The sequence below is a fragment of the Solea solea genome, chromosome 9 (assembly GCF_958295425.1).
Source record: "Solea solea chromosome 9, fSolSol10.1, whole genome shotgun sequence".
NCBI lineage: Eukaryota > Metazoa > Chordata > Actinopteri > Pleuronectiformes > Soleidae > Solea > Solea solea.
This window is the reverse complement of record NC_081142.1, coordinates 25,208,380-25,224,314: the sequence shown is the minus strand read 5'-3', so window position 1 is coordinate 25,224,314 and position 15,935 is coordinate 25,208,380. Positions and strand designations below refer to the sequence as shown.

Below are 15,935 nucleotides of genomic sequence, written 5' to 3'. Positions count from 1 at the left end.
CTCTCATTTATTTTATCATCTTACACATTCTAAAATATTGTGGGTGGATGTTCAAAACCATATTTTCACGAAAACTGGCCACGTTATTCAGCTGAAAGAAAAATACATTTTTATTTGTTTTGTCGACACAATGAACGAGAAGGATTTTATTCTCTTTGTACAACTTTTTTTTACTATTAGGAAAATTCCACATTCACAAAAATAATGGACTGACTCGAAACACAGCTTCAATCATTACCGGCAAGAACTGATCCAGTACGGCATTACAACTAAAAGACTAAAAAATAAGAAAGCTTTGACAACTGATGCTATTGTTTAATACCTTTGTATAAACAAAAAATATTATTCATTTCCCGTTTGTTTGTTTTTTTGGTTCATGTTGTAAACTTGTTTTATTTATAGTTATAGTTTTGCTGTATTCATATTTGTTTAAAACATGAATAAATAAAACAATAAAATACATCCATGATCGGTGGCACTATGGCACGAACCATGCACTAACCCAAGTCAACCCGGAAGTGTTTGTTCTCATTTCCGCCGGAGGGTTCGTAAGTGCTGCTGTTTGTGCTAGAAAATAATACATTTATCTTCTTTCCAATGGCGAACAGAACCGTCAAAGATGCTAACAGTATCCATGGAACGAACCCGCAGTATCTGGTGGAGAAAATCATCCGAACTCGAATCTACGAGTCTAAGTACTGGAAGGAGGAGTGTTTCGGTCTGACCGGTAGGTAGCATCTTAGCGTCGCTAACGCTGGCGAGCTAACGTTAGCATCATGTTAGCTAACGCTGACAAACCTACAACAACCTCTGTTAAAATCCCTCCATTCGTCCAGAAAACCTCACTCTAATGCTACTTGCTTTGTCTGAACAATATCCCTCACTTTGAAAAAGTTTAACTTACGGTAATTGCTTAGTTGTGTTAGTTGGGTTAACCGAATGCTAGAATAGTAAAAAAAAAAAAAAACATGATTACTTGCCACAGCACTGTGTGTTTTATGAGCTTAAAAGCTATTAATATTTACTTGATCACAAGCTACAAAACCATTAAACATTAAGAATGTTCGGCATTATTGTCATTATTATTGACTTTTGTACTATACTTTAAGTAGCTTTTTTGTGTCCCATTCAAATGAATGGTGTCAATCCTTCACGCTTCATACTTTGAGAAACTGTTCAAATATCAATTTCAGCTTTTCATCGTATATACTTTTAAAGAATATTTCGCTTTTTGTGTGAATGGAGGAAATATTAAAATGCCTTCAAACGTGCTCACATTTGAAATACTACCACAGAAAATATGAAATAGAGGTACTTAAAGTTAAAATGAGATTGTTAAAATGGGTATTTTCATAATAAGCTGCAAAAAGCAGTACATCTCCACTAGAGTCTTCTCTTTCTTTGAAAATATTACTGACAAAAGTCATTGTTTCAATACATTTCTTAATTGTTTAGTATAAAATCAATGAGGTCAGTTTAAAAGTAAAACGTAAGAGCAATTTTGAAAGCTGCAGTCGTAATGTATTTAGAGTTGATCTGACTCAACAAATACACATAAGTGTTTCCTATTGAGGTGAAGGGAAAATGTAATATTACACAGTATATATTTGCATTGTTGACAGCAGAGAGCCTCGTCTGTTTCTTCTCTTGTCACTGGAATTAATCAAAGCTTTTTCTCTGCAGCCGAGCTGGTGGTTGACAAGGCCATGGAGCTAAAGTATGTTGGAGGTGTTTTTGGCGGGAACACCAAGCCCACGCCCTTCCTCTGCCTCACACTGAAGATGCTGCAGATTCAGCCAGAGAAAGATATCATTGTTGAGTTCATAAAGAACGAGGATTTCAAGTGAGTTCTCAAGCATGTCTTAGAAAAGTACTAGAATTTGTGTCGCTTCACTACATGGTCCCGGCTCGACTTGCCTTGGTACAGCTTTTTTGCTTTCCAATTAGCGATCGTACCTGGTACTTTATTTACTACCTGCTCTGGCGAGATTCCAAGTGATCGGAGCCGATAACATGCGTGATGTCGTCAGACTGCCGGCCACTGGTTGGTCAGAGTGCTTTCACTGGTGACGTCATGAGCTGAACAATGCCAAACTGTAGATCAATTAAAAAGACTTAAAAATCCTCAAAGTGTGCGATAAGGTATATTGGGCTGATCTTTAGCATTTTTTAATCTTAGGAATTTTAGGGATGGGCATTCCATGCAAAAAAGCTATTCGAAGGTTGTTACATATAATGGTCGAAAAATCTGTTCCTGAGCCAGAGCCAGCGGTTAATTTCAATAGGACAGGCTGAGGCAAAGCTGCTCTGTGTCAGTCATTGTGAGCAGCAGCGCTCCGGGGCTGTTCACCTCCGGCGTCCTCACTTCCAGCTATATGACCTATCTTGAGTCTTGACACACAAAACCACATTTTTAAATTCTAAATGACTCATTTCTCGCCTCATATATTTTCAAAACTACGTTCCGTGACACAGAAAATGTTTTATTTCAAGTTCTGAGCCGTGTTTGATTTCAACAGGACATGCTAAGTTACCACGGCTCGGTACCAGGCACTGTGAGCACCGTGCGTCTGCATTAGACCTGATTACCTCTGACATTGTCGCTGCCAAACCATAAATATGTCCTATCTTAATACAACTTGAAAAGTAACCTACCTTCTCTCCCACTGTAGATATGTTCGTTTACTTGGGGCGATGTACATGAGGTTAACGGGCACCGCGGTGGATTGTTACAAATACCTGGAGCCTCTGTACAACGACTACAGGAAGATCAAGAGTCAAAACAGAGATGGAGGTGAGTTTACAACACGGATGACTACTGTGGCACTGAGGTGATATCGATATTTGTTGTCGATGTATCATGAAATCAGTCTTGCATCATTTTTCTTTATCTTTTTTTTTTCTGATTTTAGAATTTGAGCTGATGCACGTGGACGAGTTTGTGGATGATCTTCTTCATGCAGAGAGGATGTGTGACATCATTCTGCCCCGGCTCCAGGTAACTGCTCATCACATTTATATCTGCTCTGATTTATAGGCCTACACCACTGATCTGTATGTGTGTGCGTGTTGCAGAAAAGACAAGTCTTGGAGGAGGCTGAGATGTTGGATACACGTATCAGTGCTTTAGAAGAGGACCTGGATGAAGTGGAAAGCAGTGAAGATGAAGATGAGGAGGAAGAGAAGGTAAGAACTCATTTTTACCACATATGTTTTATACAGGTACCTTCAAAGTGTGGTGTTTTTTTTTTAAGTTGGTTGTATACAATAATGACACATCACTTGGCTTAGAATCAGCCTGAGACAAGCAGACACACTGTCAGTGAAAACATGACTACCAGTGGGGGACACAAGGGAAATTTCGTTTAACTAATCTACTTAATCTACAGCTTCTGAAGAGATAAAGCAGAAAACACAGTCTCATTTTAGACTAAAACCAGTGTACATCCTGTAGGTGAGCTCTTTGTTTAGTGGCTGAAATCTGTTTTTCCCTGTGTACCCGCTAGTGATGGCTCATTATCTAAATTCTTCATAATGAAAAACAAAACTCTTTTATGACACTGAAATGATATGAAACCCAAAACATGAATTAATATTATGTAATTATTTATGATAAAGTCACTCCTATCTATATGTATTACCGTATTTATTTTAAAATGTTTTCCTGCAGCAACAAATCTATTTTTTTTAATGGTTTTTGGGTCATGTTATTAAATGACAGACTACAGAGCAGCGTTGGTGTGGGGTCGTGATTTTAAAATCTTCTTGTTGTTATTTTTAACTTGCAGCCAGAGAGACTCCAGACCCCTGAACCCCACAGACGCAGTTACCGTGACAACGACAGACCTCGTCGCTCTCCATCACCTCGCTACAGACGAAGTCGCTCACCCAGACGGTTTGTCTTTTAATTATTATTCATTTATATTTTTCTGCTGTGAAGACAAAATGAGAAATCTGAATATGATGAATACGAAGTCGAACTCCATGTGAGTTTATATATTTGTCTTCATTTTCAGGAGGAGCAGATCTCCGAAGAGGAGGAGGTATGTTTACTTCTGGCAGAATAATTTTTTCACTGCACAAAAAAGCCTATTTTGCAGCTAATATTCATTCCCGTGTTTCGTGTGTAAACAGCCCATCACCGAGGAGAGACCGCCACCGCAGCAAAAGCCCTCGCAGACATCGCAGTCGGTCCAGGGACAGACGCCACCGCTCCAAATCTCCAGGTAAAAGAAGAAAGGAGCAGATCTGTTAATCTCCTGCTAATCACTCGCTAATTTGTCCACTCATTATCAACAATTATGGACCAAATGTTTTCATAATTGATAATATTTGCTCTTATTGCTATGTCCATTTTTTCTCGGCTGTGAACCAGGTCACCACAGAAGCCACAGACATCGCAGCCACTCAAAGTCCCCAGAGAGGTGAGCGCTTCTGTTTTATATGTATGTGCTCTAATCACTGTAACCATCCCTCTGAATACCGTCATCTCCAGGACTTCTGTTTTGGTGTTTGGTTGGATGCGTGGGACTGGATATTAGTCAATCTTATCTGAGTATAAAATAAGAAAATCCTTTATTAGACGCACAAGGGAGACTTGTACTGTATCGGTCAGATTTGTCACCAATAACACTTTCTGTACTTGTGTCAAAGTAAAGCGCTCTACCATTTTTGGTAGGTTTTTATTGTGAAATTCGTCCTGGCATTTAGTATGCGTACTGAAAAGTATATTACTGATTGGAATATTGAAACCTAACAGCAGCTCTGTAGCAAATACACTCACTGAGATGACACCATGTGCCTCGTTTATTGTGTTTATTTTGTATTTATTTTGTTTGTTTGTCGTCACAGGAGCTCAAAAAAGAGTCACAAGAAGAGTCGAAGAAACGAGTGACAACCCTTCTTTGTTTTATATCTTCTTTTTTTTTAATCTCCAATCGGTCAGAGCTCCTCCCTCTGAGACTTGTAATAAGTTCTGTATTGTTTTAGTTTTTTTTCTGTCGGGTAAGAAAGTACATATTGGACCAGTGACACTCAGCCGTGTTCAGTACAGTACAGTAAAAGTTTAATATGTGTGAATAAAGAAAGTGCACGATGTACACATTTGTCTTATAAATAAAGAATGTGATTCTTAAGTTCTGTTTTTGAAAGTCACTCCTGAGCTCAAAACGAATGTTGGATTCTCCTGACGCTATAGAACCAAAAAGACCGCAGTCTTTTTACAGTCACGTGTTACAAGCTAACTTTTCTGTCAACTGTATTGAAATTTGGTCAAATTCAAAACTGCAATATTTATTTTTTGCATATATCTAAAAAAACAACAACAATACAATAGATTGTGATGGTGTTACATCCCTGGCCTCAGGAAACCATGGGTAACGCATGTGTGTGTGTCTTTGACCTCATCTTTCCAAAGAAAGCCAACATAAAACCAAGGTCTGTTCAAGAGTGTAACAGTTTTATTAGACTTCAGAGAGGATCAATGCCAAAAAATAACAAACCAAATCTCCTTACAAACCTAATCTTAGCTGCAAAGAAGAAAACGGAAAATGAAAAACTTAAATTGAACTCAAAACAGGAAAGAAAAGAAAGATGACATAACATGTCTTCACCCTCCTACTGCTACCTTTTAACATAAAATTATTATTTATCTAAAAAAAACTGAAAGGTAAAGCATCTATTTACTTTAACCCAACAATTCACACAATGAACAAACACTGGGCATCAGTGGAGAGAGAAAAAAACCTCCTTTTTAACAGAAGATGAAATCTCTGACAGAACCAGACTCAATGATTTGCAGCATCTGCCTAGACAGGTTGGGGTGAAAGGGAAAAAATGGGGGACAGAGGAGAGGTGAGGGACAGAAATGGGGGAGAGAAAGGACAAGAGGGAGGAAGCTTGTACACGTATCACAGGTTCAATTAAGTATTTATTGGTCAATAAAGTATTTCAGATTCTGTCCTGTGATTGGTCAAAGCCTCCTGCCATTTATTTTTGTTGGGAGTTGTTACTTATGTGTCCTTCACGTGCACGTCTGTCCATCCTAACGAGGAGATCCCTCCTCTGTGGAGTTTTTCCTTGTGAGTGTCTAAGGACAGAGGGTGATGTTGGGCTAGAATAGAATATCTGCTGTGCTAAAGGTCTATTACATCAGATTACATCATGTTGCTAATATGCTATGAGACTAAGTCAAATGTAAGCTGACGGTGCATCTCTGTACACACACACACACACACACACACACACCCAGTATGTCCTAACAGGCTACAAAGTGCATGCAGAGCAGAGCGATGACAGCCAGTCTGACAGTGCAGGCGCCACAGGTAGGCGAAGTGGCAGAATTACAGAAGCTGGTCCCACAGCACTTTAGCCCACTGATGGCTTGAATGTCGCCAAACGGGTTATGAAACCAAGGCTTATCGTCTCCACACATCGCTGAAGAGATGCAGCCAAAGGTAGGAATTACGACGCCTTTACTTGACACTGTGGATGTAAAATTATTGGATATATTAGTCGTGTTTCTTGAGCTGAAAAAGACGTTTGACACTGTTCACCGCATCGCCTTCGAGAGCAGTGTGTGAAAGACAATCAAGAAAACTTCCCCAAAATTTAGCCCTTGTACCACTGTTCTTTAGTCTGTTCATATATATATAAAAAAATACAATTATGCACTCTTTGATTTTAGCATATTTTTCATGATGTTTAACAATTCAAGGCTTCAAGTTTCAAAGCTCAAACATGGTAAATGGTAAACCCAGTGTCTGAGACTCGATATAATCAGGCACTAAACCTAATGGACAAGAAGCCGGGCTGCTGGCTTCATTGTCATATTATCAGAAAGATATGAATTCTGTCAGAGTCGCCCTAGAAATCCCTCCCCAGATTTATCCGAAGACAAGACGATACACAATGACTGGAAACTGTCAAATACCACATCGGTGTTCTGTGTTTGTGCTACATGTATTTCACTGTGTTGCATTGTCTGCACGTATTTACAGTTTTATAATGTATTGTGTAACATATGGACCGGAGCTGTAAACTAGCAACTGCTATAAACTCTTGGTACCCTGTCGTGGAACTCTGGCGATTGCTCTAAGACAGCAATCGCCAGACAGAGTTCCAAGAGTTGTATTTACCATTCAGTACTAAACATGCACTAGAACACGGTTAGAACTGTTTGTCACGGATCATCTCACGTGATTTCCGTATTCCCGTAGCAGCCACGAAGTGCGGCAAAATGGTCACTTCCAGGGAAGCTGGGCTTCTCCCGAGAGAGAGAGAGAGAGAGAGAGAGAGGACGGACGCTGGGCTTCTGCATGATAATTGGAGGAACTGTCCAACCAGTTTATTATATATTTATACTATTATGGAATTTCAGTTTTACATAATTATCCAGTTTTCTTGCGCTAGTTGTTCATTTGCAGAATTTAATAAAAGACGTAAAAGACTTAAATGAGCTTCCCCTGTTTCAGTGACTCCATTATGAATTAAACAACAGATCATTAAAAGGCTCACCAGTCCCATGAAGGCAGCGGTCCTGTCCTCCCGCACACTGAAGGGTTTGGTTACAGTGAGGATTATTTGAACCAGGGCAGGTGAAACACTGGAGGTTGTTGTCTTTCTTTGACACACTGTTGTCTTTCTTTGACACACTGTTGTCTTGAACTGAAACACAGAAGATGGTTTTCCACTCGAACATGACAATAGCTTTGAACATACTGTAGATCCATTTTTGCTTGACTTACGAGCCACAGTGTTTGTGTTGCAGCCGTCTGTGTCGCAGCACTGAATAGATTCTTCCCAAGACAGGAAGCCAATGTTGAGCGATGAACCTGCACGTTGTCTGCAGACGGACGTCGGCAGACACGCTTGTGTGATGTTCTGCACGAGCTTGCCCTGGATATAAGCTGTCCAGTCAATGTTGATGAAAGAAAGACACGTGTTCATTAAACCTAATAAATGATACACTTATATAAAGACTTTAATCACCTACTCTGTGCAACAATGAGTCCACACCGCTCGTTGCAGGGGAGTTGATAAGTGTTGTCACCAAACCAACACTGAAGAGCTGCAGCTGCCAAAATAAAACATTTCAAAAATCAGTTTTAATGCTAAAATATAATTATTATTGTTATCCAAAAAAAAAACATTGTCGTTATATGTTGTTAATAATTGTTATTTCTTGATTAAGATGCAAAATGATAGACATTTATTTGCATTAAAGGTGTCATCTGTCTATCTGGTGCCTCTCTCTCCTCCACAGTGTGTTTAATTGTCAAAAAGCTTAACTAATCATTAACTAATGATTAACTACACATTAGTTCATCATTATCTTATAATGACTTGATGATGAGTTAAGTGTTTTTGTACACCTTATTGTCAAGTGTTGCTAAAATAAAATAGAAAACAGACTTTGACAGACAGATGATTATCTGAGGTCTCGTGTCCCAAATCTAAATGAGGCTCCTCTTCTCATTCCAGTGTAAATGTTTGACATTTGTTACCTGAAAGAAAGACATGTGAGAATATGCAGAGATACCTGTGCTGATGAGCGTCCAGAAGAGACCGAAAGACAGCACGAGTTTCATCATCATGAGCTGATGTGCAGGCGACGGCTTCTCCAGTGGAAGTGCTCCTCACACAGTTCACCTGTGTTATAAGACCTCCTCGTGTTCCTCCTCACACGAGGAGGAACAGGAAATCATTTGCATTGATTACAGACACACGCTCCACTCCCCATTCTCGTCTTTAATGGAACATTTTCGGAGGTACAGTACGGTCTTGTGAGGTAAATATGGGAAAACAGACTTAGAACAAATAAATGTTTTAAAGAGAAAATACATTTTCAAAACAATTACAAAAGGCACCATTTATTTAAATTTGTGAGTAAAACTAAAGATGCTTTCCACAAATTGTTCAGCCCCAGTCTTGGTATGAAAGAGATTGTTTGATGATAATAAACTGAACTGTGGTTCCCTGAGTGTAGACGCAATCGCTCCATCTTCTGGGAGACATTAGAGGACTTTGAGAACATGACTGATGGAGCAACTTTAACAGTGTATGATCAAAAATTCTGCATTATTTTTCTTCTTCTTCTTTCAGCTATATTTTTGGGCGACGGTAGCTCAGTGGTCGAGTGAGTCGTCTTTCGACTCGAATCTTGTGTGTCTGATTCCCGGCTCCGCGAGTCTACATGCCTAAGACACCTATAACCCCATGTTGTTCCTGATGGTGAATCGCTATAAAAGATGAGTGATGGAACATGTGCTGCACATAGATGTGCTGTACGGAAGTGAATGAAAAACTGTAGCGTAAAGCAGCTTTGAGTGGTCGTCATAGTGCAATATGATGGGCAGCCCCTGAGCAAGGTTCCCAACAGCCACTGCTCCTAATTCTAGGATCGGTCAAATGCAGAGAAATCATTTCCCTAAGAGGATTAACAAAGTATAAGATTTAGATATAAATACAGACCATTTACCATTTTGCCCTCTTCTTTAACATCCATGACACGCTGTTCCCCTCTCTTTTTTCTTTGTCTTTGACCAACAGCAGCCCAATTTCCATCAGCACCACTGGTGGAGGTCATTGTTCATGTGGGCCTTGACTGGTCCAGTATTGTTTTTCTTGGGACCACTGGCACCAGGAGACCACTTTGTTGTGGCCCCCAGTGACTGGGTTCAACATTTTGTTTTAATAATCCATTGTATTATTATGGAAGATAATTGTATCATTGGTTAGATACAGATAAAACATTTGAGTGATCTGGCTTTTACACAAACACACTAAAAGGAGAATGACAACATTTATAGTCCTGTGTTTTGTTACCATTTGTTGTCAAAGACAGAAAATGAGATTAAGCAGAGCTGGTTCTGATAGTAGTATAAACAGTAAAAAGGTAAATAAGGATTCAACAACCATTCACGCTCACGTTCACACAGTCACGGGCAGGTTTTGGACTGTGGGAGGAAAAACCCCACAGGTACACGAGCAGAATAGCTTCAAACTAACTCAGTCTCATCCCTAATATTCACCTGTCCCATAAAAGTCAGTAATCATTCATTAACTGAAGATCAAGCAGCGTAAAGTGCCTAAAAACATGAAGTTAGGTAGGTTTTATCAGGGTGTGTCAGGCCCACACATTTAATCATCTCACTGTGAGCAACACACGACCTACTGTGGTCACGATGACGTGCGTGGTTTGTGGAAGAGGACAGAACACAGAGCAAAGATCTTGGTGGATACAAAGGTCTACAAAAATAAAGTCAAAATACCCACAGATGTGTACACAGCAAAGAGGAAGTGGTGGCGCCTGCGTGACACCATGCATCAGGAAGTCTCAACGTGACATTATCAACCTGCACCCAGCAAACACTCGGCATGAGTGGAGAGGAAAAACTCCCTTGTCTCTGACGCTCCCCTCCTGCTCGCTACGCAAATACATGTGCCACATTTCTGTGCATGAAAACCAAATCAAGTGACTGTGACATGGCGCCACACACCAGCGCAACCAACCACACACACACACACACACACACACGATCACGATCACGACAGTAAACACTGTTTCACGTTTATATAATAAGGCAAAAGGAAGGTGATGCAAAAGTGTGAGTACTCACCTCAGTTAGAGACTAAGTGGAGAACAAAGACGCCAAAGATGGTCCGGACAGGCTCGCGGCCTCTTGGCATTGCCGTTCATATGAGGTTCAATCTCATCTTTTAACATTTTTCTCTTTGTTTTAATGTTGATTTGTCATATATTATAAGGTCACTATGTCATTTATTTGGATGACAGGAAAAACAGCTACGCAGTCTAGATCTGCTCACAGCACCAACTTTAACAAACAAACATAATTCACTTCTTTTGAAAATGTTGTTTTATTGCAGTTGCTAGGTTTTACAATACATTTTACCCAATATTCATAACGGGTTTTTTAAAACTAACTAATGGAGTACAATTTTGGAAACACGTAAAGTCTTTATCTAAAAAAATAATCATCATCAAACAGCTCAAGGTTACTTTAACACATGATTCAAAAACACACATTTCATGTTTGATTATACAATCGACAATATACGGAACAATGGTAGACACTGAAAAGACATTAAAAAGAGAATCTCATTTAATGTGTTACTAAGTTAGATCATAGTAACACAATATACAGATCAAATATACAATATTACACGTTAAAATAAAAATAAAAAGATGAAAGATATGTTGACAGCCACATTCATCTTCCACTAACACTGCAATCAAATGTATAAATCCTCGCTCAGACCCTTGAAACCTGCTCTGTATTCCCCGTTAATGTCAGTTAAACAGCTGAACTCAAGGTGGAATGTATATGTATTTATTTCCCACATGAATTAAATTGGAATGTTTTTCATTGATTTTGGCTGAAGATGCTATCACCATAAGAGATAGTGCTGATTTTATATTTTTTAGTCGATGATATTATAATATTTATCCCTTTTTGGAGGATCAAAGTGTAAAAATATCAGGTGCTCTGTATTTGCAGCTTTTTCAGACACTCTTCTATTTCACCACGCATGGGATTGTTGTTGTTTCTTTTCATGGCTTTGTGCAGCTCTCGAATGCTGTGCCTTCGAAAGAATGACTCTTCTGGTATCTCTACTGCCTTGATGTGGTAGTGTAATGACTTGTTTATGTCGTTTAGATGGAAGAATACATGTCTTGCATAGATGTTGAACAGAACTTGTTGTTCTGGAGGTTCCAGGCGACTTTCTAACAGCTCCTGGAAAATCTCCCCAGCCTTATCTGGGCAGTGAGCTGACTTTGTATATATGGTTGCAAGGTCCATTTTCTTTACAAATGAAGAATCTGGGTAGAGAGAAATCACGTCTTTGTGGAGGCGGATCGCTCTTTCTATATCTGTGTTTGACACTGGGTGACCGTTTGGTGAACTCACCTTCCATTTATAACACAGTGCAGCACATCGTTTTAAATAACGGACATCTGGATGGTTTCTCAGAGCCTCCTCTGCCAAATCAATTGCCTCATCCACAGAGTCATAGGTTTTGTAAATGTTAAGTATTGTCCTTAACCCACTATGACTGCTGACAGGATTTCTCATAATCTTGGTGGCCAATTTGCGTACTTTATCTCGAACTTGTTCTCCATTCCTGGCCCGCATCATGAGGTACTGAGCAGCGAGGAACAGGTTCTCTGGATCCTGTCTCTTGGCATTTTTCATTTTCTCTAACATGTCTGGACTGGTCTCTGGATAATCAACACTGGCTGACACAAAGCTGACATACCACTCCACCATGTTCGGCTGCATCTCGCTGGCTTTTTGGAAGTAAACTGAAGCCAGCGACTTTTCTCTCTTGCTTTTGTACCTGAGCAGAGCCCAGCCTTTCTCAGCATAGATCTCTGCGTGTAAGTTGTGCTGCGATGAAGATTGGTATTCTTCCAACAGTGCATTAGCCTTTGACAACCATTCCAGACTCTTTGCTTCTTCTCCGTTGTGGTAATGCAGCCAAGCCACATTAGCATAGTTCACCAGCAGCCAGGGACCCTCACCTGCTCCCCTTGTGTGGCAAAGGGCCTCCGCAGCCCTCGTGAAGTATTTCCTGGCATCATCAGGGCAACCCAGGAGGAAGTGGATGTAACCCAGCAGATTGTAAATGTGACCCAGCCATCGGTTTCCCTCGTCAGTGCCGATATCCAGCAGCCCGTCCCTGATACGAGCAAGTTCGTTGTCATTGGTTTGTAGATCCCAGGTGAAGTGGCACTGCAGCGCAGCCAGTTTGGTTTTCAGGCTTGTTTCACGGTGAGCAGCACTGATGGAGATGAAAAATGAAATTCATTTCAAAGTGGAAAAATAAGGACAAAAATGTAAAATGAAGACATTTTTAAGCTCATTAGTTCTTTCTTTTAACCTTTAAACATAAATAACCACTGTAAAATGAGTTATCACAGTCCTAATTAAGTCTGTCAGTTGAACACCACTCTCTGTGTGTTTCTCATTTACCAATCTACTGCGGGCAGCAAATATCTCCAGCATGGGTGCAATCACACCACATTTATGCTCAAATTGAGCTCGTGGACAAGGTTTGCTCATCTTTTGACAGGAACAAAGCAAATAGACCACATCACACATGTGCTGTGCTCCCTCCACTGGTTTCCTATTCGTTTTAGGATTGATTGAAAACTGTTATTGTTGGTTTTTAAAGCTCTCAATGGTTTGGCCCCAGTTGCAAACTCCTTCTTCACACAAAAACCCGACTAAAACCTCAGGGTGATTGAGGATTGATTATTTACCCATGGAAATTAAAACTGCCCCCACCATCGAACATTTTAAATCACTTTTATAGACCCACCTCTTCTCCTTGGCCTTCACTTCAGGATGAGAATAGTCAATCCAGACACTTCGACCATCTTATTATTTTACTAAGTCATTGTTTTATATCTTGTTGCTATGCCATTAACACTGTCAACCCTGGCTGCTTTTAAATGTGCTCGAGTAAAAAAGTTGACCAGACATGACTCGAAAGTTCCTCTCTTCATTACCTTTTTTTTGGACAAAATGCACCCAACAATGGCGAACACGGCAAGAAGAATTCACTTCTGAGACTTTTCATGGACACTTCTTTGTGTTTGTTGCAGTCGTCTTGCTTTACTCGCGCCCAGTTGCTGTTGCCGCCATCTGTCTTGACATAAAACTAACCACTTCTTTTGTGCACCATGGTAATATTTTGTGATAACACAGAGAGAGTGTTGTGGAGCATGGGCGTTTGTTCATATTTAAAAGTTATGCATCAGGGCATTAAATAAAAATAAACCCTCATATTTGAGCTAAATGAACATTTCACTCCAGTCTTCTGCTTTTATTAACTTAACCCCACCTGTCTTTATGTTTGTTTCTTTTCACAACATAACCCTAAAATGATGTAACTTTTAATACATGTTTGAGTCGCTTTTTAAAACGATTTCCCGGCAGTTTCAGGAGGTTTTATGTCAGCGAAACCTCACCAACCCCGATGTGGGGGCTTTTAGCATAAATAGCTCGTTGTGGACATGGTACTGTTTAAATTTTAACCATAAACATGTAAATCCCATATTGAGTGTCGTTATTGACCGGTATTGCTAAGAGTGGCTAGAATAGCAATGAACTTGAGTCCTGACTTTTGCTGTAAATGGAACTTAGTATTATTCTTCGGCTACAAAAACCAAACTACATTTACTCTATAAGCACTTGCTGCAACATGCTAAATATACACAACATACATAGTAAAGTTCATTTCTACCAATAAAGCCTAAACACTCACACTTGACCTATAATATTCTAAATGAATAAATTGAACTCACCTCATGGTTCTCTGGTTTTCTCCTCTGGATGTTTCTGTAGATGCTGGTTTGAGATCGCTGGTATAAAGTCAGTAGCAGCTGTTCTGTAAATGATGGCATGCTGTTGAATAAAAAGACGCCATGCTTTTAAAGGGTAGCGTATCAACGCTGCCTACAATAAAAACAATAAAAAGACATGTAATGTCCACAGAGCAAAGTCCTGTCGTGATAGACGTGAGCATTAGTCATGACCATTAATTAGTCATCGAAACTCTGGTTTGTTTCGGACAGAAACACGAAACGAAAGTCGTGATCGACTTTCGTTTAAATCATTTTATATTTGCAGATTAAAGAAAAGTAATATGAACTCCATGGACACAAACATACTGTATCTCGGCCTGGCTATTGTTAGCAATACCAGTCGATAGCAACGCTCTACGTGGTATTTTGCATGCAAAACTGTGTAAAACATGTCTATGTTTATTGTGTGTACGTCTGATTTACTGTGAAACAAATACGACACAAGTGCTATTAATACTAAAAGTACACTTACAGTTTCATAGCTGGAAATCTGACTTCAGGGGTGTCCCGTCTACAAATGGGACACGCTATAATTCTGTTTGATTGTGCTGGTACCTGCTGTAATATAAAGAATATTCTCTTTCTAATAATCATTTCTGGAAAAACACTCATCACTTCACACTTCCACACAAATACCAGTTGCATGTGGAAATGTGAAAACTGTCTCAATGGCCACAAATCATATTTATTCACACACACACACCTGTTTAAATTTAAAATGTGAGTATCAGTGTGTATCTTAGTGTATCATAAAACCGTGCATATAAAAAGCCTGCGTCAGCATTCTATATCAGCTGGAGCGTTAGTTAGTTTTGTTTCCTGGTAAAAGAAATGCAGTAGTCAAGTCTAGAGATGATGAAGGTGACCGTGTTTGAATCATTAAAAGAGAGGAAATTGAGTTGAGCAATGAAGATGAAAGACAGCTCAAAATCAATTTGGACATTTTGATAGACATGTGACAGGGTTAAATGGTAAATGGTCTGTAATAATAAAGCACTTTTCTAGTCTGGATGACCACTCAAAGCTGCTTTACACTACAGTTTTTGCCATTCACACCTCACTTCCCAACAGCCTTTGTGCCCAGGTTCGAGCCCCGGTTAGAACAAGGGCCTTTCTGCACGATCTTCTCGTGTGTGCGTGGGTTTTCTCCACATTCTCCGGCTTCCTCACACAATATGGGAATTAGGTAAATGAGTCACTCTAAATTGACCGTAGAAGTGAGAGTGGATGGTTGTTTGTCTCTATGTGTGGCGCTACGATGGATTGGCGAACTGTCCAGGGTGTGACCCCGCCTATCACCCTATGTCAGCTGAGATTGGCACAGCACAGGTGGATGGACGGATCTCTTATACCCATTCACGTGCAATCGGCACAGCCGTCAGGAGCAATGTGGAGTTATGTGTCTTGCTATTTATGACAATGCTATTTGCAAAGAACCCTTTATTTTCACATACAAACATCTGTCCAAGGTGTACCCCGACTTTCACCGGACAACCTGCAAAACACAAACACAACATTAATAGAGTGGCCAACTGAATGTTTC

The 15,935-nt window shown here is 39.8% G+C and overlaps 2 protein-coding genes across 2 annotated transcripts; one reads left to right on the top strand and one right to left on the bottom strand.

The window, feature by feature from the left end:
* Window positions 1-515: 515 nt before the first annotated feature.
* Window positions 516-5,135, top strand: prpf38a (pre-mRNA processing factor 38A). Its single transcript, XM_058638668.1, has 10 exons — window positions 516-727; window positions 1,684-1,843; window positions 2,673-2,794; window positions 2,913-2,998; window positions 3,076-3,186; window positions 3,789-3,895; window positions 4,017-4,043; window positions 4,135-4,226; window positions 4,376-4,424; window positions 4,852-5,135. Exons 1-10 carry the CDS (start codon window positions 598-600, stop codon window positions 4,892-4,894), a joined length of 927 nt encoding a protein of 308 aa, XP_058494651.1. The 5' UTR covers window positions 516-597; the 3' UTR covers window positions 4,895-5,135.
* Window positions 5,136-10,865: 5,730 nt separating this feature from the next.
* On the bottom strand, window positions 10,866-14,458 carry LOC131465838 (interferon-induced protein with tetratricopeptide repeats 1-like). The gene is made up of 2 exons (XM_058638776.1): window positions 14,333-14,458; window positions 10,866-12,804 (listed from the first exon to the last, which is right to left on the bottom strand). The coding sequence occupies exons 1-2, from the start codon at window positions 14,335-14,337 to the stop codon at window positions 11,499-11,501; spliced, it is 1,311 nt and encodes a 436-aa protein (XP_058494759.1). The 5' UTR covers window positions 14,338-14,458; the 3' UTR covers window positions 10,866-11,498.
* Window positions 14,459-15,935: the final 1,477 nt, after the last annotated feature.

Bases quoted from the DNA above. Each gene is read 5' to 3' on its own strand.
- prpf38a (XM_058638668.1), top strand. From the start codon at position 598: ATGGCGAACAGAACCGTCAAAGATGCTAACAGTATCCATGGAACGAAC. The intron at 728-1,683 runs GTAGGTAGCATC...TTTTCTCTGCAG, and splicing joins GGAGTGTTTCGGTCTGACCG to CCGAGCTGGTGGTTGACAAG. The intron at 4,044-4,134 runs GTATGTTTACTT...GTGTGTAAACAG, and splicing joins AGATCTCCGAAGAGGAGGAG to CCCATCACCGAGGAGAGACC.